This window comes from Lepidochelys olivacea, assembly GCF_965140295.1.
Source record: "Lepidochelys olivacea isolate rLepOli2 genome assembly, chromosome: 16".
In the NCBI taxonomy this organism is placed as follows: domain Eukaryota; kingdom Metazoa; phylum Chordata; order Testudines; family Cheloniidae; genus Lepidochelys; species Lepidochelys olivacea.
The window spans coordinates 18,118,765-18,138,743 of record NC_140426.1 but is presented as its reverse complement, the minus strand read 5'-3'; the positions used below and the strand labels follow the sequence as shown (position 1 = coordinate 18,138,743).

Sequence of the window (19,979 nt, the reverse complement as noted above, 5' to 3'; positions counted from 1 at the left end):
ATAGATCAGTCAGGCTTATGACATCAAGAAGCTTTGCAAAAGAGATCCAGTTGATATGGGAAATGATCTTATTTCAGACTGCTTAAAACTTTAACATCAGTGTAACACAAACATTTGCTAGAAAAGTGTTCTGGTAAAGATACAATATCCCTGTCCCTTCAGTTAAGGAAGAACTCTGTGTAAGCTTGAAAGCTTGTCTCTTTCACCAACAAAAGTTAGTCCAATAAAAATTATTACCTCACTCACCTTGTCCCTTCAATTAGCGTCTGAGAGTGCTTTCAAGCTCCACCTTTGCATCCCCCCAAAAGTCCTTCAGCAGAAACAGGGCAGATAAGACTTGACAGTAAAAAAACTAACAGAAAAACTGTTTTTGGAGCAGACTGGTAAGAAAAACCCTTTCAGGCTTCTTTCTTGCACAAATATTGAATGTTGTTCCATTTTGAAGGTCACCTTATATCTTGACCTGCAACAGTACCATCGGTTTCGCTTCATTTCTGCCAGTTCGCTTCAGTACTGGTGCTCTTCACTAGTCATGACAAATCATGGTGTAATTTTAGAACGTAATTTATCCTTATGAAAAACAACCTCCTAAAATATTTTCATATAACTTCCACTTTTATTACATGCAGGTTGCACAGGAATGGATAGAAAACCAGAAAACAAGAGAGAAAAATTGTTATCATTTGCACTTACAAAATTTCTGCGCTGACTTGAATCGAGCAGATTTTACAGGTGAGTATTTATGAAAACACCCAGTTTTCTGGGGAAATAGGCAAAAATACAATGAATTGAATTAATGAATTAAAACTGAGTGGTAGAAATAGGTGTAGGAGATGCTCAAATTTATGTTGTGGCTACAGGTCGAACCTGAGGCCTAGTTACAAATACAGTGATGACCTTGGTATAAATGCATAAACAGAAATGTACTTTATTGCCAATCTAGAGAAAACACTGTGCCAGTCGGATATGGCACAACTATTACTCCTCATTATATAGGAGCAGTTTGCATGTGACATCCAGAATGCCCAGATTTATAAGACTTTTCCATTGTTTGTTTGAAAAAAGGTACAAAATACATGTTGGTGAAAAGTACCCCATGCAAGGAATTCATGCTTCAAAATTGCTCACTATGCCAAGCTGTTTTCTAAATATTTTAATATATCAGATCTGACCCATTTAGAATTGTTTGATGACAAATTTCCTGGAAAAGGAGATGGGAATGAAGTAGCTTTTCGGCTTATTTGGTTTCATGTGTCTGATCTGAGTCCAAGATTGGTAACCAGGTACTCTTGAGTTATAATCCTGCTTCTTGCATAGATTCCTTGAGCCTTGGGCAGGTCACACACTGTAAAGTCTGCATTTTTGTAACTTTTAACCATTTTAAAAATTAGATGCATATTTCAGAAGTGCCTGCAATAAATGAATAGTTCAGTGGTTACCCAAATACGGCTGGCTGTGCCCATGTTAATTTTTACATTGTTCCCGGTAGCATGCATTCGGGAAAGTGATCTGGCAAAACAGCTTCATCCAAAGGATGACGACTTGATCTTTTTGGTGGTGCCTGAAAAACAAAACACCTTTACAGAAGAAAGTGAGATGGAGAGCCATCTAATGTATCATGTTGGTTTTGTGACCCGCTTCTCCCGTGCATCACTCCGTGAAACGAGTAAGTAAAAGTCGTTGAGAGATATTATAGTATAATCCACTAGGATGGGAGCTGGTTCTTTTTGCATGATGACACCATATCTTTTTATTCCCTCCAAAGTCATATTTCTCTAAATCCATTCTAATTGGTACATTTTTAACTTATTTTATTTGTATTTATTATTTCTTCTTTAGTGTTTGTCTCCAATGGCGAGCTTAGCAAGAGTTTCTGCAACAAATCTATTGTCTGATCATCTAAATATAAATTTGAGAACCCTTTTACTCTCCAGCCAATATGGCTTGTAAAGGTTATAACAGTGCCACTGTTAGTATTTGATCCTTGTTGTTCCAAAATTAAAATGTTACCTTTATTTGGGCCTGTCCCTTAATTTAGACTTTCCAAAGTACTATTTAATTAATCAAGAATTAACAATTCGTCTAATCAATAACCAATAATAATTTAAAAACTGTGATTATGTTTAGTGAGAGGGGTTCTCTTGAGTCTGAGTTAGTTTAATAATAACAAACCTCGGATAAGTTAGCTTGATTGGATTTATTAATGCTTAGTAAACACAGCACATACACTGAGAGAAATAGTTACCAACAGCTGTGAAAGACTTTTCCCTATATTTCCCTGACAGCATGCATTCAGTCTGCAGATACTCTACTTCCTCCTGATTTTTAAGGGCAATTATTTTTACCGTTATCATGTATCATTCTGGTCCTTATGTATTTCCTCTTTTTGGTACAAACTTGTTATCTTAAGGTCTTTCCAAGATTCCCCATAACATTGCAACTTTTGAACTGTCTCCACATCTATTGGTTAGTCATTTTTTAAGCCCTTATTTTAGACGTTTATTTGTTTTGTGTCTTGCAGGTAGTACATTGATAAAATATCTCCGACAACCATTTTCAAAATATTCTAAGGGTTACTGCTCAGTAAAATTCCACTCTGTAAAGTTAGCTTCATCTTCCCTGTGAAACATCATGGGAGCCTTGCTCTCAGGCAAGCCTCAAAATCTTTCTTGGTCTAGCTGAAGTGTCAACAAACCTTTTACGGGTACCATCTTTTTCTATTTTAAAAAATTTATGGAGACCCCAGGAATCAAATCCTTTCTCAGCAAAAGTGGGCCATATAATTAAGTGGCAATTTCCCCCTCTCTTTTGAAATGCTGTTTATGATTTTTATATTCCCCCTCCCTCAGAGTCATGTGTTGCTGCGACCCTGATAAAAATCGGACTCCCTTTATAACACCCTGTTATAACACTCCCTTTATACCACACTGTTCCTTAGCTGGCTGAAAAGGTTTCTGTTTAGTTATGTTATACACTTATTTCCCACACAAGTTGAATGCACTTACTTACTCCTGGGAAGTAATAGACCAAGAGTCTAATCCTCATGTGCCTCCCATGTAGCTGACCTAGACATTGTTTCTTGGACCTAGTTGTAAGTCTCTTCAGCGTGTCGTGTGGTAAACTAGAAGTGGAGATCTGCTGTAATGGGTGTATAACATTTTTATATAAAGTTGGTGTAGCAGGGCGTGCAGTCACTGGCACGGCTCCTCAGGCTGGTTGTCCAGGAATGAGCTCATCCAGCTCAGGAGCACCTCCTCTGGCCGGTTTCTCGCCCTTTGTTACCTGCCCTGTTGTCTCCACCACCTCTGGCCCCGTGTCCCTTCCGGACCCTGGTGCCCCTTTCTTTGGGGTGCTGCCTTATGGCAGTGCCTCCACATTCTGGCTCTCCCCACCCAGGGGAACCCAACCCCCTATACCCACCTTGCCTCAGTGGCTCCTGCCAGTCGTCATCTAACCCATTCTCTCAGGGGAAAACTGCAGTCTGAAATGGCCGCTCATCATTGGCAAGGGGGTTGAACCTACTGCCTTTTTTTGGCCTGGCTGCCTCCCTGCAGCCCTAGTATCTCCTCAGGCCTTTGCTGCAAGGCCTCAACCTGTGAGGTCACCAGGCCAGAGCCCCCCAGCTCAGCCTGCCCTTTCCCAGTACTGCTCTGTCCAAGGTACCCCTGCTTGCTCTCCTAGGCAACCTGGTTCTCTCTTCTCCCCAGCTGGAGCAAGAGTCTCTCTCACTCTCCCAGCCTGCCCTCTTTTCAGGGCCAGCAGTGCCCTAATTGGGTGCAACCACACCTGTGGCTGACTACCCAACCAGCCTCTCCTGGATGCTTTTAACCCCTTTCTGACTGGAGCGGGGTGACTGCACTGCTACAGTTGGTTAAAGCCTTGGTATTCTGTCCAAGTAAAGACTGACAGTGAATAAGTGCTGTGTGTACTCTTTGGGCCCCGTCCTGTAAGATACTGAGTGTCCTAACAATTTCAGCTGGAAAATGTTCAACATCTTCCAGAATCAGGCTGCAATGCACTAAGATGTGTTGGAGTGAAGAGTTGCAGGAGTAGTAAAATTTGTATTTGAAAAGAAATGTAACCATCAAACTTGAAACGTTAATGTAAGAAGAATAAAATATATGGTTGCTTTACCATGATGCTCTTTCTTTTAACAGGGCAAAATGAGCAGCATATTGTCTGTCACCTTTCTGTCCAAACTCGAGGCAATTTGTCATACTACATAAATCAGCCAGTGAAATGTGTAGTGGTCAGCTCTCTAGTGACCACGCAACGAAGGTTCAAAGGTCTGCTACTGTTGAGCAGGAGTCCTCTGGCTAAACCCATCATAAATCCAAGTTACACTGACTTCTGTCCCAGGGATTTGAATGTAACTTCAGAGAGCACTGTAAGTCCTGTAACTAAGTAGTAAATGGTGGTGAGGGATGACAAGTGAGCAAATTATTTTACCAATTTTGCTAAATTGTTAGAAAAGCCATCCCAGTATTTGGGTGCTCACTGAACGTAGTATTGGGCAGCTGAGCCAGGTTCAAAAGCATCTTTGAGTGCCAAACTCCATGGAGTTGATGAACTTTGTGCCTAGATAAGGGGCTGAACATATGTTCAGATGCCTCTTTTTTGTTTTGATTTATGGCACTGTATTGATATCTGTTTTAATCAAGAAGCACTCCCGTCCGCTGTTTAGTGGAGAAATATCTGCTTAGGAGTTGAGGGGGTGGTGGTAGAAAAGTAAAACTAAAAGAAGGCATGGGAGACCTAAAATCCTCTCAGTAGCAGCCTTCAGGTCAGGGGTGTGCTGTGCAGAGAGAAAACTCAGTCTCAGAAGTGTGTGCACTCTATAAGCTCTTCAAACTGAGGGCACGACAAGAAACACAAACTGAAAGCACAGAAACTTTTATTGATGACTTCAGTTAACAGAACATTATTTTTTTCCCTTTAGACTTCCTACATGAGAGACTACAATGCAGATCAGAAGAAGGCTATTGAAACTGCTTATGCTATGGTGAAGGAGCATCCAAGACTTCCCAGAATCTGCCTGATCCATGGGCCACCTGGGACAGGGAAATCAAAAACTATTGTTGGACTCCTGTACCGTATTCTGACAGAGGTAGGTGAATATGGTTACATATTCCGTCAGGCATTCCACCTTTGCTCACCCAAGAGAAGCAGTGAAATGAAGTAGTTGGCAACATGAACTAAATGTAATCATTCTTAAAGTATTTATTGTAGTAACTACTAGAGAATATAACTCATTCACTTTTATTTGTTTGGTACTGAATAAGAGGCTGTGAATTTAATTGGCTACTAGCTGTGACTCTGGTATTGAAACACCACATGCATTTTGGAAAAAAAAGTTATTAATTCCAGCAATGCTTGAAAAACAAAATGCATAAATCTACTTTGCCTAGCTGCTGCATAGTTAGCAAGGTAAGAAACCTGAGTCATCTGTCACAGTAAAATCATCACACCTGTTAGTTTTCGTGTTAACTCCCTATACATTAGCCAAATGTATCTCCATTAAATAGAATTCATGCCAATACTTTGCAGTTTAAGCAGAAGTCACTGTTAAGATTGGGTGGTTCCCTGAGAGAGGTCCCAGTAAAGCAGTCTTCCAGATTAACCATATCCTGTTTGAGAGGAGTGTACTGTCTAACTTTTGAAATTAAAAATCTGGACTAGACTGCTGGTTTTGATGTCTTGTTTATTAACCTGCAGAGGTCTGGGAATGAGAATCCAGCTCAAAACTTGAATGCCAAGATCAAGCGAAACCGTGTTCTGGTTTGTGCACCATCCAATGCTGCTGTTGATGAACTCATGAAAAAGATAATCTTGGAATTCAAAGAAAAATGCCAAGACAGAAAAAATCCTTTGGGTGTGCAAGTTTATCTCCATATATAAAATGGGTAACATTGAAGGAGAAAAAGGAACTGTTTAACCAGGATGCAATTGCTTCATATCATCACTTATTCATAAAGCATGTGTACAATTACAGTGCTATACAGATAAGAGTAAGATACGTTCTCCCCACAGAAGAACATAATCAGTATGACCTCACACTCCCTATTGATTGCTTTCATATGTTTCTCTAGAATGTGCATGGTATAACTTGTTTGTCAGTGACTATATTGCTTTAATAGCAAGCACTTACAAAACTTTGCAGCTTGAAATCACTGTCATTGACCCTTTTCCTCTTTTTGTGTTAAAGTATTAATACACTTTTTTCTCAATATGGCTCAAAGGCTTGGATGGACGATTTCCATCTTTATACTGAAACTATTGGAATTTCCAGCTCTTATCAGTTTGAGTTGCCATTAAAGGTCAGGGTAAAATGTTTTTGCAATATATTCTGGAGTCAGTTCACTTTGTGGTTCTATTTTCTCTCACTGTTTGTGCTTGTGTGAAATTGACAATGTCTAAGCTCTCTACTTTGGTGGGTCAGTGTTAGGAAAAGTGAATTACTAGCAGGGAATATTCCAGTACAAAGGCAAAATACTGCTGTCAGAACTGCATGCACTGTTTTTTAAACATGGCTTCACTGAAGCTCTCAGGGATTCTTCCATATAGCTGATGTTTACTCCATATTCATGTGCCTGCATTTCTGACTGTGATCTCATAGCAGATATGTAAATGTGCATCAGAAAATGCCCTTTTTAAATGAGAAATATTGTAGATAATGAAGTCTAGCATAACTAGCTCCTATCTTGAATCTGTGATCTGAAACTGTGGTTTATATACAGGAAATTGTGGAGATATAAACTTAGTGCGACTCGGTCCAGAAAAGTCAATAAGCACTGATGTCCTGAGATTCAGCCTGGACAGCCAAGTTAGCCACAGGATGAGTAAGTAACATGCAAAGATGATTACTTTAGTTTCCTTTATAAGAATATGGTCTTGAGACTGGTTATGCGATGTGCTCAGTTCCACTGGACACAAAGGAGAAACTTCATGAAGGCAGGTATTTATAGAACAGCCTATATTATGCCACAGTGCTTTTATAAGGAACTTGTTTTCTCTACGGGCCTAAAAAGGGGGACACTGTCAATATAGATTTGGCCTAAAACTTAAATTTTGTATTTTTTTTAAAAAGTAAACAGCTTTTATAAGGCCAGTAGATTTTTCCCACAAATAAAAATCTACTGAGAACGTTTGTATTTAAACAAACGCTTCAGTAGCATTTGAAATCTAGACACTGTGGCATTTAAAAGCCTGGTTAATAAATAGAAAGGATACTGACTTCATTGATTTTCGTTGTCCAAGGTGAGAAATGCAGGAAGTAAAAGGAGTATAAACAATGTCAAGTAAACTGGGCGCCAGTCCTTTCATTCTTAGGCGGTGCTAGTCACATAGTTTTTTTTTAAAAAAAAAAAATTGGTCTGTAACATTTAAATTTCTCCTTTTAATTTCCTCCTCATTTTATTTTCATAGACAGGGGACAACCTGGCCGTGACCAGGATATTCACAGGAAAAAGGAAGCTCTAGATCGCCAGCTGGACAGTCTCTCTCGGCAGCGTGCCATGGATAGATGTGATAAGAGGCAGAGGGTAGTTTAATTTTGCTTTGTAGTTTTTTTCATACATCTTCATTTCCGTGGAGGCTCAATCCACAAGAGTTCTTCTTTCTAAACCGAATATACCTTTCTCAATTGTGATGGGAAGCAACGTTTTCTTTCATCCCTCCAAACACATGGCACTTGACCAATACTGTTAAAATAAGCCAGGAATTAATAGCCTTCTACCATAGAGGCATTTGTCTCTGTCATTTAGCTGTGTCAAAGTTCTAGATAAGGCAATGTACACACCTGGAACTCTCTAAGGCAGTTTGCAGGATCCTTCATTTACTTTGTGGTCAGCTAGAGGGAATAGTCCCTTCTTGCTCACTGTAATTGGCACTTAAAATCTTTCATGAATTCATTTTCTTGTGTGTTTTTAAGCTTAGTTTTTTTTTACCTTTAACCCTGGAATTGGATACATATCAAGCAGTGTTGTTATGCTAAACAATCAGTTCCACTTTTTATTCAGCTGTGACACTGATTAACTTTCCCAGACTTCAAGAAGAGCTGCATGTAAGCTTGAAATCGTGTCTCTCTCTCCAACAGAAACTGGTCCAATAAAAGATATTCCATCACCCACCTTGTCTCTTTACATATCAAGCAGTCAGACAAGAAACATTTTTATGACTGATTGTTATACTTTACTTCACTTATAAGTCTCCCCTCAATTTTTGCTTTAAACACTTGGCATACCTGTGTGTTGCAGCTACTTGATAGTAAATTACAGTGCTTAGCTTCATGGAGACAAGCCAGTGTAGTGTGTTTAGGAATCTAAATATCTTATGTTGTCAACAGCTCACAGTTGTGTATCTTTTCTAAGAAACTGTGGTCTGCATATACAGGTACACTTAGATATTAAAAGGCTGTAAGTTGAACATGTTTAGATGTATAGAAAACCTTGAGGCCATAGGAGAACAAAGGAAATGTGCATTGTTAATTACTCTTGATACGAATATTCCAGTTCATATCTTTCTTTCAGAGTCAAAAGTTAGATGACGAAATTGCCAGACTTTCAAGAGAGCGGCAACAACTCACTTCTCAGCTGAGGCAGGTAGGAATCTTTCCTCAGGGCAACTCTTTAAAACAAACTTAGTTAATTTGTATAGATGCATCATTTTTTCATCTCTTACAAAATAGATGGTTCTTGGTTTTGAGGTTGCTGGGAGGATTTAAAAGTAACTAAATAAAACTTGAGTGAAAATCCAGGTACATTCTGCTGGCAGGATTTTACAAAGAAACAGATGGGAAGTGTGTTAAAAATGTAACATCATTAGTTTAGGGTGAATTTAAAATAATGAACAATCTACCCACTTGAGCATTGTTAGGAGCAACAGACTCTAGGGGAGACATCTATTATATATGAACTTTCCCTCAGGACTCCTTCCCTTCACCATCCTACTCCTAAACATCTGGCTGAAATACACTTAAATGTTTTTAAGCAAGTCAGCACACAGGAATTGGGGGAATTACTTGGCTTATGGAGAATGATGAGGTTATGTAAAGTAATTTGATATGCTCTTAGAGGTAGAAACACACTCTGATGCTGAGCTCTTTTGCCAAAAACAGAAAATAGGGCCAAACTACAGGCAGCTATCCAAGGTATCATGAAAGCTGGATCTGTAACGGATATAGGCTGTTCATGACTCCTTACTTTGTCCTAAGGAGTTAAGGAATGTGGTGATGGTGAACTAATTCTAATACAACAATTGTAAAGTCTGGATTGCATACATACAGACATAAAAGTACACTTTCAATGAAGTTTACATCCTGTACAGCAATGTCTTGTAAACTACATAGAGATATTGTTGTGTTTGGGAGTTAGTGAGAGCAAAACCTTAGTCAGGCAGACTAAAAATATTTGTTTCATGTTCAGTTTCTTTTGGTATGAGCTAATATGCCCCCAAAGGAGCTGACTTTAGTGTAACCATATGTTTAGCTGTTTGAATTGGCCAAACCGGTAGATGCTGTTATCACAAGTCAAAACAGATGATTAAGAAAATTTTAAATCCGTCTAAAAGAAGCACGATATTAAGAGTCTTGCCCTTGTACCCAAAGGTTGGAGGGCGCCCTCAGGAAGTGCAGGCTAGCATCATCTTGGAGTCCCACATCATCTGTTGCACATTGAGCACAAGCGGAGGCTTTCTGCTGGAGTCTGCTTTTCGCCGGCAAGGACTTGACCCTTTCAGCTGTGTCATTGTGGATGAGGTCAGCAAAGCTATTAGTAACTATAAGCAGTTTAGTATCGATGGCAACAGCTGCAGCATGATATTTGGAAGGATGGAGAAACATCCATTATAAAGCTAACGTTTTTTGTTGCAGTCTTTCCTCAACACTGCTTTGTGGCTTCTGATGATAGGCTCTCCTCAGTGCCAGAGCCAGACCATAATCCCCAAACTATGTTCTCTTCTGCTTAAGGCAGAACACGATAAGGCTACACACACTGTTTGTCAGCCAGGGGCCTGAGGCCTTTGTAGATAGGCCTTTTTTGTCCTAGTTATAAATAGCAACCATCTGAGTCCATGTTCTACGATTTAGCAAAGTCTGGGAGATCCCAGACCCATGAAAGACGAGAACAGCGTCAAAGTTCATTACTTCTATCATGTATCTGTTACTCAGGTGGGAGATTAATCTGAATTAATCTAAACCATTGGTTTTCAAACTATGGGGTGTGTCGCTGTGTGGGGGCACAAGGACCTGACTGGTTCTGAATTTTGTCTTGTTTCTTCAAAATATTCCTCTCACTACCTGAGTCTTTTGGCTCACCTGCTGCCGTGAGGCTCTAAGAACGAGGAGGAAGGTTGGACTAAGGGAGTGTGGCCCCTCCCTTTGCAGGAGATGTGCGGGCGGGAAAGAGCATTCCAGCTCACTCACCTCTCCAGAGGCTGAAGTGCATGTGTCTCCCCTTGGGGGGTAGTTCTTGCCTGCCCATGCATGTGTGCTTGGAATTGCACCAGAGCCAAGGGAGCCTGTAGCCTGTGAGTGATTTTGGGAGTCTCAGGGGTGGGGACCTGGCTTCCTGTGTATCCCAAGAAGGGGATGCTCATGGGCTGGGGAGCAGCAGGTTGCTCTGGCCAGGATGGCCTCCCAAACCACAGAAATACTGCAGAAATACTGTTTCTTAGAAGGAGAGGGATCCACATGGGACATGAATCTCTGAAGGTGAGCACAGCAAAAAAAAAAGTGGTGGAAACTTTCCAGATTGATGGGTTATAAATGTTTCTGTTTAGAGAGCAAGGAATATTTGCTTTGCATGTAATTTCATATTGAGAGCAATTTATTTTAGTCGTCTTTGCTCAGATTTCTTAAGCAAAGCAATATTCCTTCTTTTGTTTTTTTTAACTTTGAAAAATGAATGTGTTGGGTTATTCTGAGTACGTTTTAGGAAATGTAACACTTATGTTTCCTCTTTTTGGCTTACAACTCCTACTTCATTTATTCCTGCTTGTGTATATGAAAGGCAGGGCAGTCATGTGAGGTTGAAACTCTGATTCCATTGACTCATCGCTGTAGTAAACTTGTCCTTGTTGGAGATCCCAAGCAGCTGCCTCCTACTGTAATATCTATGGTAAGCAGATTGTATTTGTACCTTTGGTAACGGAGTTGTATAATGGAAATAGTGAAAGGACAATAATGTCTAGTAGCACAGACTGCCTAAAAGTATGTAATCAAGGCTAGATGGGACAATTTGAACATATAAAATACAAGGGGGAAAAGGATGGTCCTGTGGTCAGGGCACTAGCCTGGGACTCAGGTGATCAGGTTCAATGCCCTGCTGTGCCACAGACTTTCTGTGTGATGTTGGTCAAGTAAGTCACTTAGGGTATGTCTTCACTGCAGCTGGGAGTGAGCCTCCTGACACAGGTAGAGAAACTCACCCAAGTGGGGCTCACGCTAGCTTGCTAAAAATAGCAGTGTGGACATTGTAGCTCGGACTGGAGGTTGGGCTCTATATTCCTATCTGTATGAGCCAAGAAAGGGGAAACATTGAATGTAATTCATACCGCACATTGCTTTTTTACCCCTGAAACTGCATGTTGGAAACTTTTCTTATTGGATAGATTAATAAGAAATATAACCTCTTTTTTTTTTTTCCAAAAGATCCACTAACTATAAAGCTTCTGACTGGTTAATGCCAGTAAAATTCTGCTGAAATGAAGGTGCAGATTTACTGACAAATACAAATTGTGAAAACTAAAATATAAATATCTGTAACGCTCTCAAACTCAGTGTCTTGTTGGTGAGTTAAAGGTGTGAAAACGAATGTACAAAGCTGCAAGTTTAAGCCCATATTGGATTTCTTATGATGCACCTAACACCACAAAAGTCAGTCCTGTGTTTTGCCTCTGGCAGAAAGCTCAAGAGTATGGCTATGATCAGTCTATGATGGCTCGCCTGCACAAACACCTGGAGGAACAGATGGAGCAGAATGTTACAGGGAAGCTGCCCGTTTTACAGCTGACTGTACAATATAGGATGCATCCTGACATCTGCCTCTTCCCATCCAATTACATTTATGGCAGGACTTTAAAGACTGACAGGTGGGTCGCATTCTGTTTGTTTTGTTAGTAGGGGTATTCCAGCAAAAACTTAACAGCACTTAGTTATTTCCCCACATATCAATCAGTGTACTCCTTTGCCCGTAGGATTTCTTTCCAAAAGAGGGAAACAGATGTTTGCATAACTGGCGTGGAAACTCCCATAGCCTTCTTCCAGCTGTTGTCTTGGGCTCATGAATTAACTAGATCATCATCTCAAAGACTGGGCTAATTCTCTATCACCAAGAGCTCGGTTTCTTGCCTTGGTATACATTGATGGCATAAGGAATTATGGAATCTAGAAGAGAAGCTGAAAGTCTCCTGAGTTTTTTTACCTGTCGTAAATAAGTGATGTATCAATTCTCATAACTCTTGATGGTTGCAATGGTGATAATTACAATTATTTACAGAGCAACAGAAGAGAACAGATGTTCTTCAGATTGGCTATTCCAGCCATACCTGGTCTTTGATGTAGCAGATGGCCACGAGAAACGGAATAATGAGTAAGTTCTCTATTCTCCTTTCCACCAAAATCTAAATCTGCTGGTATAATTAACTGCAGAATGATTTTTCATACATGGAACGTAGCCAAAGCTCCATTCTGAACTAAAGACCTGATGTTGACATTCAGTAGTGGGAGAACATTGTTGCTCAGGGCACGAGTTTGGCATGTCTCTGATGTAAATATATTATCTTGCCTTTATAAAAGGGCTTGGGTGTAAGTGATTGTATATCTGAGTAGAGTCAGGGCTATCCTTCCTGATGTAGTTATCTTGTAGTGAACCAGAGACCCTGTGAACAGCCTGTTTACTATCTGGAATGAGTGTCATTAACTTTGTCAGGTTTTTTTTCCTTCTAACTCTTTTCATATCCAGTTTGGGACCCACTTACCTTTCTGTGGGTGCAGGGTAGTGTTTCACAAGTCTTTAAATGTAGTGGTGTTTTTAGTCAAGGTCACCTGCCCTTTCTTCTTTTCTCTGCTAATCTCCAGGGCTTTCCATGGCTGTCCAAGGTCAATCCATGGTTACCTTTGAATGGCTCCAGTTGCTCCACATAAAGTTTGCTGGCACTTAGTTCTTCCACCATGGTTTGTGCTGAATCTGTCTGAGTATGGTTCAAAGCACTATTGTCACAAATACTTAGTTCCAGAGAGTGAGTGGTAGTGTCTGACCATCAAATGGCTCTACTACATTGGTCGAGGAAACAACGTTCAAAGAGAAATCCCAACCCACTTTCAATTTAAAGTCCTGCTGTCTTCTAAATAAAAAAGCACACAATACATGTAGCACTGACTGTTTGGACTTTCTCTGCTATGTCTTGCTCCTCATGCTTTCTTCATTCCAGTATTCAGACTGCTATCTCAACTGTTTTGTATTGTTCTCAGAGAACAAACTCAGAACTGGTAGGTAAGGTCCCATGGGAAGAAAATGTAAGGGGAAAAGAGTTTAGGAGAGCTGGCAGTTTCTCAGGGAGACAATATTGAAGACACAACTGCTAACAATCTCAATGTGAAGGAAAGATAGGAAGAATAGTGTGGCTCCATCAGGAGCTCTTTAATGACCTGAATATCAAAAAGAAATCTTACAAAAAGTGGAAATGTTGACTAATTGCAAAGGAGGAAGTACAAAAGAATAGCACAAGCGTATAGGAACAAAATCAGAAATCTTTAAATACATTAGGAGCAAGAGAAAGATGAAGAAAAGTATAGGTCCTCTACTTATCGGGGAAGGAGAGCTAATAACGATGACATCAGGAAAGCTGAAATGTGTAATGCCTATTTTGCATTAGTCATCTCTAAAAAGGTTAATGGCAACCAGATACTCAACACAAGTAATATTAACATCAAGGGGTGAAGGAATTCTACCCAAAATAGGGAAAGAACAGGTTAAAGACTATTTATTTAGATAAGTAGGATATATTCAAGTCGTCAGGGCATGATGAAATTCATCCTTGGGCACTTAAGGGCCTAGCTGAAACAGTCTTGGAACTGTTATCAGTTATCTTTAATAACTCCTGGAGGAGGAGTGAGGTCCCAGAGGACTAGAGAAAGTCAAACATAATATTTATCTTTGAAAAGGGGAACAAAGAGGACCTGGAGAATTATAGACCAGTCAGCTTAACTTTGATACCTGGCAAGATACTGGAACAAATTATTAAACAATCAATTTGTAAGCACCTAGAGATAATAGGGTTATAAGAAATAACCAACATGGATTTGTCAAAAGGAAAAAGCAAAGCCAAACCACCCTAATTTCCTTCTTTGACGGGGTTACTCGTCTACTGGATGGGGAGAAGCAGTAGATGTGATATATCTTGATTTTTAGTAAGGCATTTGACACAGTCCCACATGAAATTCTCATAAGCACACTAGTGAAATGTGGTCTACATGGAATTACTATAAGATGGGTGCACAACTGGTTGAAAGACTTATCAATGGTTTGCTGCCAAACTGGGAGGACGTACCTAATGGGGTCTTGTAGGGGTCAGTCATGCATCTGGTACTGTTCAATATAGTTATTAATGACTTGGATAATGGAGTGAAAGTATGCTTATAAAATTTGCAGATGACACCATGCTGTGAGGGGTACAAGGAATTTGGAGGGCAGGATTATAATTCAAAATGACCTTGACAAATTGAAGAATTGGTCTGAATTCAACAAGATGAAATTCAGTAAAGACAAGTGTAAAGTACTTCACTTGGGAAGGAAAAATCAAATGCACAACTACCAAATGGGGAGTAATTGGCTAGGTGGTAGAACTGCTGAAAAGCATCTGGGAGCTATAATGAATCAAAAACTGAATGAGAGTCAACAGTGTGGTGCAGCTGCAAAAAAGGGCTAATATCATTCTGGGGTGTATTAATAAGAGTGTTGTATGTAAGGCATTAGGTGGTAATTGTCCCATTCTGCTTGACCCTGGTGAGGCCTCAGCTGGAGTAGTGTTCCCAATTCTGGGCTCTCTCCAGTTTGTCCAAATCTTTCCTAAAATAGAGAGTCCAGAGGAGAGCAACTAAAATGATATGATGTAAGGTTTAGAAAAACTGACCTCTTAGGAAAGATTACAAAAACTGGGTGTGTTTAGTCTTGAGAAAAGGTGACTGGTAAGTCTTCAGATATGTTAAGGGCTGTTATAAAGAGGACGGTGATCAATTGTTCTCCATATCCATTGACAGGAGGACAAGAAGTAATGGGCTTAATCTGCAGCAAGGGAAAAGTAGGTTAGATATTAGGGAAAACTTTCTAACTACAAGGGTACATACATTGGAATAGGCTTCCAAGAGAGGCTGTGGAATCCCCATCACTGGAGGTTTTTAAAAACAGGTTGGACAAACTCCTGTCAGGTTGGTCTAGGTTTACTTGGTCCTGCCACAGTGCAGGGGGCTGTACTTGTTGATTTCTTGAGGCCCCTTCCAGCCCTACATTGCTGTGATGCGTGGGTGCAAATATAAATAAGTGTTCATTTTGTGACTGTGTGGAATTTAATCCCTTGCAGCCTGGTTTGGTGTCCCACTAGCTGCCATTTCACACTGCTAACTCTAGCACCATTTCTCCAGACCCCTATGACCTCACTGACTTGCTTCTCCGTGCTGAATTCTAAGGGTCTGCTGTCACAAGACACACTTGCTCCCCTCCTCTATAATTTCCCCAGGCATTAGAGCTCACATGGGACCAATAACAGAGCCTTTCACAGGAGATCTTCCCCATTGGTGTATGTCAGCCCTAGCTTGGCGGTGGCTTATAAGTGCTTTGCAGCATCTTTCATCCAGAGATCTCAAAAGGATAAAGCATGAAGAGGCACAGTAAATCCTAGCACATGAGCTGTGCTAAAGTAGTGAGTTTAACAGTATGTAAATGGTTTTGATGTTGTTTTTCTTCCTCTTTATCTTGTTCAGCTCTTTTGCTAATCCCCAGGAAGTAAAGCTGGTGATGGAAATAATGAAATTGATTAAAGAAAAAAAGAATGATATTGGTTTTCGTCACATAGGAATAATCACCCCTTACAGTGCACAGAAAAAGATGATTCAACAAGAACTGGACAGAGAGTTTGGCAGGGGCAGGTAAAAATACCCTATATGTTCTACCTGGGATGAAATCCTTTGGATGGAAGATTTCCTTTTGCATTTCCTCTGTCAAATATTGCAGTAGGTTAGAAACTGTAATCTTTAAAATTTTTTTGTGCTGAGAAAAAGTACTGACAATTGGCTGCAACTGGTTAAGCAATTACAAGCATAGAGCAGCATTCAAAGCTTTTTCTCTTCATAGTGCTAGTGAGGTCCTTGGGTACCATTCTCTAGTTTGGATCTCTTTATGTGATCTGATTTATACAACTGTTCAGAATAAAGGTGATAAAAGAGCACACTTCAAATGATTCCTGAACTACAGTGAATCTGAACCACATTCTGGCATAATCTTGGCGTCTGAAAAAGAAAGTGAATGTTTTCAGAAAGGAGGGTCATGCACTGTATCTTTTTTTTTTTTTTTTAAAGAAATAGTTTAATTTACAGCATGGATTATGTTAAGAGGTTAACCTTTCATAAAAGTGCTTAGGTTATTGGGATAAGCACTTGGTTAAAATCCAAAGATGAAAATTTTAAACAGCTCAAAATTCCTCTTTCCTAGAGCGGGAGAAGTAGACACAGTTGACGGGTTCCAGGGTCGACAGAAAGACTGCATTATAGTGACGTGTGTAAGAGCGAACAGCACACAAGGGTCAATTGGGTATGTCTTGCCCTTTTTTTAAAAAAAAAGAGGGGGGTATTGGTGACTTGAAGTCTGCACACACCTAGAGAGACTTTATTTACATGTGTTCTCTGCAGAATGTCAGTAAGAGAACATCAAGGAGATATCTGTCTGGTGTTTTTCATCTCTGCCAAATTAAGCATTCTAATGGTCACCCCTCCCCACTGATCTCCTAAAAGTGGTCTGGACAGGGGGTGCTATAGAAATACCTAACTCTTATGTAATTCTTTTCTTCAGTAGATTTCCAAGCACTTCAAAATATTTACTGTATTTCTTCTCTTAGCGCCCATGTGAGGTAGGGCAGTATTATCCTCGTTGTAGAACAGGAAACTGAAGCACAGTGGGGCTAAGTGATTTGTCCAGGTTCTCACACAGAGTCTATAGTGGAGCAGGGAATTAAACCTGAGTCTCCCAATGCCAAGTATTATAATAATCTGCACTGAGCACAGATTAAATTGCGTGCATCCTTTGGTTTGCCATTTTAATTGTCTGTTTAGTTTGGACAGAGATGATACACAGCCATCAGTTACCCAGGTATCTATCTTCATGCTATTAGCTCTGCTGTGCAATCTTACAAATTATATTCATATGGCTGTGTATTGTAACTTTGTTGATATGCTGATCTTCCTTTCTTTAAAAAAAAAAAAATTATTCATGATTATGAATGAAAGTGACTTATTTATATAGCACTTCCAGTGCCAAAGTATTGCTAAACAGGAAAGTGGTTTATAAATATGATTCAGAAATCCCTAATCTAGATGATTGTTTGGGAATGGGAGCCAGGTGTAATTCTGGCGCTGTTACTGGCTGGCTGTTACCCTCTTTGCTTCAGTTTGCCCCTTTATAAAGGTTAAAAGCTCACCCAGCTGTTCAGGCTTTATTTGTACATTGCTTTGGCAATAAGATGCTCTTTAAGTTCTAAGGGCTTGTCTACATGAACAGTTAGACCGCTCTACCCTGCGCTAGCCTGCTACAGTCTAACTGTCCCTGGGGATGCTGCTGACATACATTAACAGTTCATTAGACCGCTTTGATCTATCCTTCTTTGAAATGGGACTAGCTGAAAGCGCTCTAACAAACTGTTAACATGGATCACCAAGGGTGTATGTGGACAGGCCACGGCTGGCTGGTGTGGTGTAGAGTCACACCCCAGCTTGCTGCAGTCTAATTGTTCATGTAGGCAGGCACGAAGTATTAATCACTGTGGTCTCTTCAAAGCAGGGTCCAACCACCTTGGCAAGGTGTTACAGGAAATTTGCACCACCGCTGCCTGTGCTATAGATTATTGTGTAGTGAGCAGAGGGGCTTTGCTCTTCAGGGTAACCAGTCCAGCAGTGAATTCACTGAAAAAGTGACCTACAAAGGGAGCAAAACCCTGTCCAAGAAGTGACACTGAAAGGGTATTTCAGTGGGGGGAGAAGGGACCCCTGTAGATTTTTTTTACCTTAAAACTATCAGGAATATCAAGCTGTGCCTTCCCATTTTTTAGCTGGAGAACCGCATGGTGTCTACACTAGGGAATTTTACCTCAGAAATTCCCCTGGTGGGAGCCCTAACATAGGCCGTTCTCTGGGTTGCAATGTTTTTACTATCGTATGTGTGAAACTGCTGAAGAATAGGGTTCATTAACATGCTGGTAACACCAGGTATTGCTGTGGGACCTGTTTGACTAAATTGGTGTCAGCCGTGACGAGACTTGTTTTTGCAAAATTCTTTGTGTAGAGTAGGCTCTGGAGTTGGGAGCTTTCTCAATCCTCATTGGAGGAGGAGTGGTAGCGTTATAGTCTTTAACAGAGCTTTTTTCCACAAGGTTCATCAGGAGTTTGAATTAAGTAGGTGCTAACAAAAATTGAACTTTAAACAATGAATAAAACCTGTAATTCTAACAAATTTATTTGAGCATAAGCTTACGTGAGCTACAGCTCACTTCTTCGGATGCTGTAGTTCACGAAAGCTTATGCTCAAATTTGTTAGTCTCTAAGGTGCCACAAGTACTCCTTTTCTTTTTGCGAATACAGACTAACACGGCTGCTACTCTGAAACCTATAATTCTGTTATCTGTAGAGTCCTCTGGCAAAAATAGGGTAGACAAGATCTAATATTTCCAATGTGAAAACTTTTTTGTCAAGGAACAATAATGTCAGGTCTCAAAAACCATGACAAAGCAAAAACGGCACCAACAGTGTGTTTCTCCTTTGCAGGTGACCTTAAAATAAATAAAATATTCAAGCACAGTGCTGAAATATTAAATAGAACGTTTTCATGTTAATCATACCAAATATTATCAATCTATTTCAGTTCAAGTCAAAAGGAAGCTCAAAGTCTTGACAGGAGAAATAAATTTTGATCTCTTCCATCTGTGAGTCTATGCAGGGAAGGGAAGTGGCAGAGGGAATAGGAAGACTTTGGAGACTGTTTTAAGATGAAAGAAGTAGTGGCTACCAGGAGGGACTGGAGATATCATTGAGAAGGGAAGCAGCAGCAGTAGAAGCTGGGGGGGAGAGAGATTCTCTACAGGGGATTGAAGATGGCAAAGGGAGCCTGGGTAACAACCAAAGTACCTTGTTTAGGGGAGGGCTGGCTGCTGTAGTGGGAACAAGGGATGGAGGAAAACCCACCTTCTTTGTAGTTAGCTTTTTTTTTTATTTCCGCAATTGTCACTTCTTAAAAATAAGAACTAAAATTCAGTTAAGTGTGTTGGAAGAAATAGTACAGCAACTTAATTTTGTTTCATTATTTAGGTTTCTGGCAAGTCTTCAGCGTCTGAATGTTACAATTACCCGAGCCAGGTACAGCCTCTTCATCCTTGGAAGATTGACAACGTTAATGGTAGGTACAGTGTTGTAGTCTGGTGCATCTCTGCCTGTTCTCCCTGTTAGTTCAAGTCAGGAATGAGAAAGTGAAAGTCATTCCCAACCCATCCTTGTGTGAAAGAGGAGTCTGTGTTGGGATAAGGTTGCTCAGTTAAAGCAATCCAGTGGTCTGAAAGCTACTCTTGGGCGGAGTCAATTGTCCTGTGGCTGTGTATTACACAAGAAGGCTTTCTGAAGGGAGAACTGTATCCATTGTTTCAAGCCAGGCAAATGAGATGCTGTTCTGTAAAATGGCTTGCAATAAAATTTATCAGTAAAAAATACTGAAAGTATGAGGGGGTAA

At 40.2% G+C, this 19,979-nt stretch overlaps 1 protein-coding gene across 1 annotated transcript in view; it reads left to right on the top strand.

Annotated features, from left to right (window-relative positions):
• SETX (senataxin) overlaps positions 1 to 19,979 on the top strand; it is a 49,099-nt gene that overhangs the window by 23,586 nt on the left and 5,534 nt on the right. Inside the window, exons 10-24 of the mRNA XM_084649650.1 lie at positions 630 to 732; positions 1,490 to 1,666; positions 4,158 to 4,387; positions 4,940 to 5,107; positions 5,716 to 5,872; positions 6,738 to 6,839; positions 7,426 to 7,541; positions 8,529 to 8,600; positions 9,605 to 9,754; positions 11,007 to 11,114; positions 11,900 to 12,087; positions 12,495 to 12,587; positions 15,977 to 16,141; positions 16,704 to 16,802; positions 19,565 to 19,652. Of these exons, the coding sequence (XP_084505776.1) occupies positions 630 to 732; positions 1,490 to 1,666; positions 4,158 to 4,387; positions 4,940 to 5,107; positions 5,716 to 5,872; positions 6,738 to 6,839; positions 7,426 to 7,541; positions 8,529 to 8,600; positions 9,605 to 9,754; positions 11,007 to 11,114; positions 11,900 to 12,087; positions 12,495 to 12,587; positions 15,977 to 16,141; positions 16,704 to 16,802; positions 19,565 to 19,652 (2,016 nt within the window). The remainder of the gene's footprint in view (positions 1 to 629; positions 733 to 1,489; positions 1,667 to 4,157; positions 4,388 to 4,939; positions 5,108 to 5,715; positions 5,873 to 6,737; positions 6,840 to 7,425; positions 7,542 to 8,528; positions 8,601 to 9,604; positions 9,755 to 11,006; positions 11,115 to 11,899; positions 12,088 to 12,494; positions 12,588 to 15,976; positions 16,142 to 16,703; positions 16,803 to 19,564; positions 19,653 to 19,979) is intronic.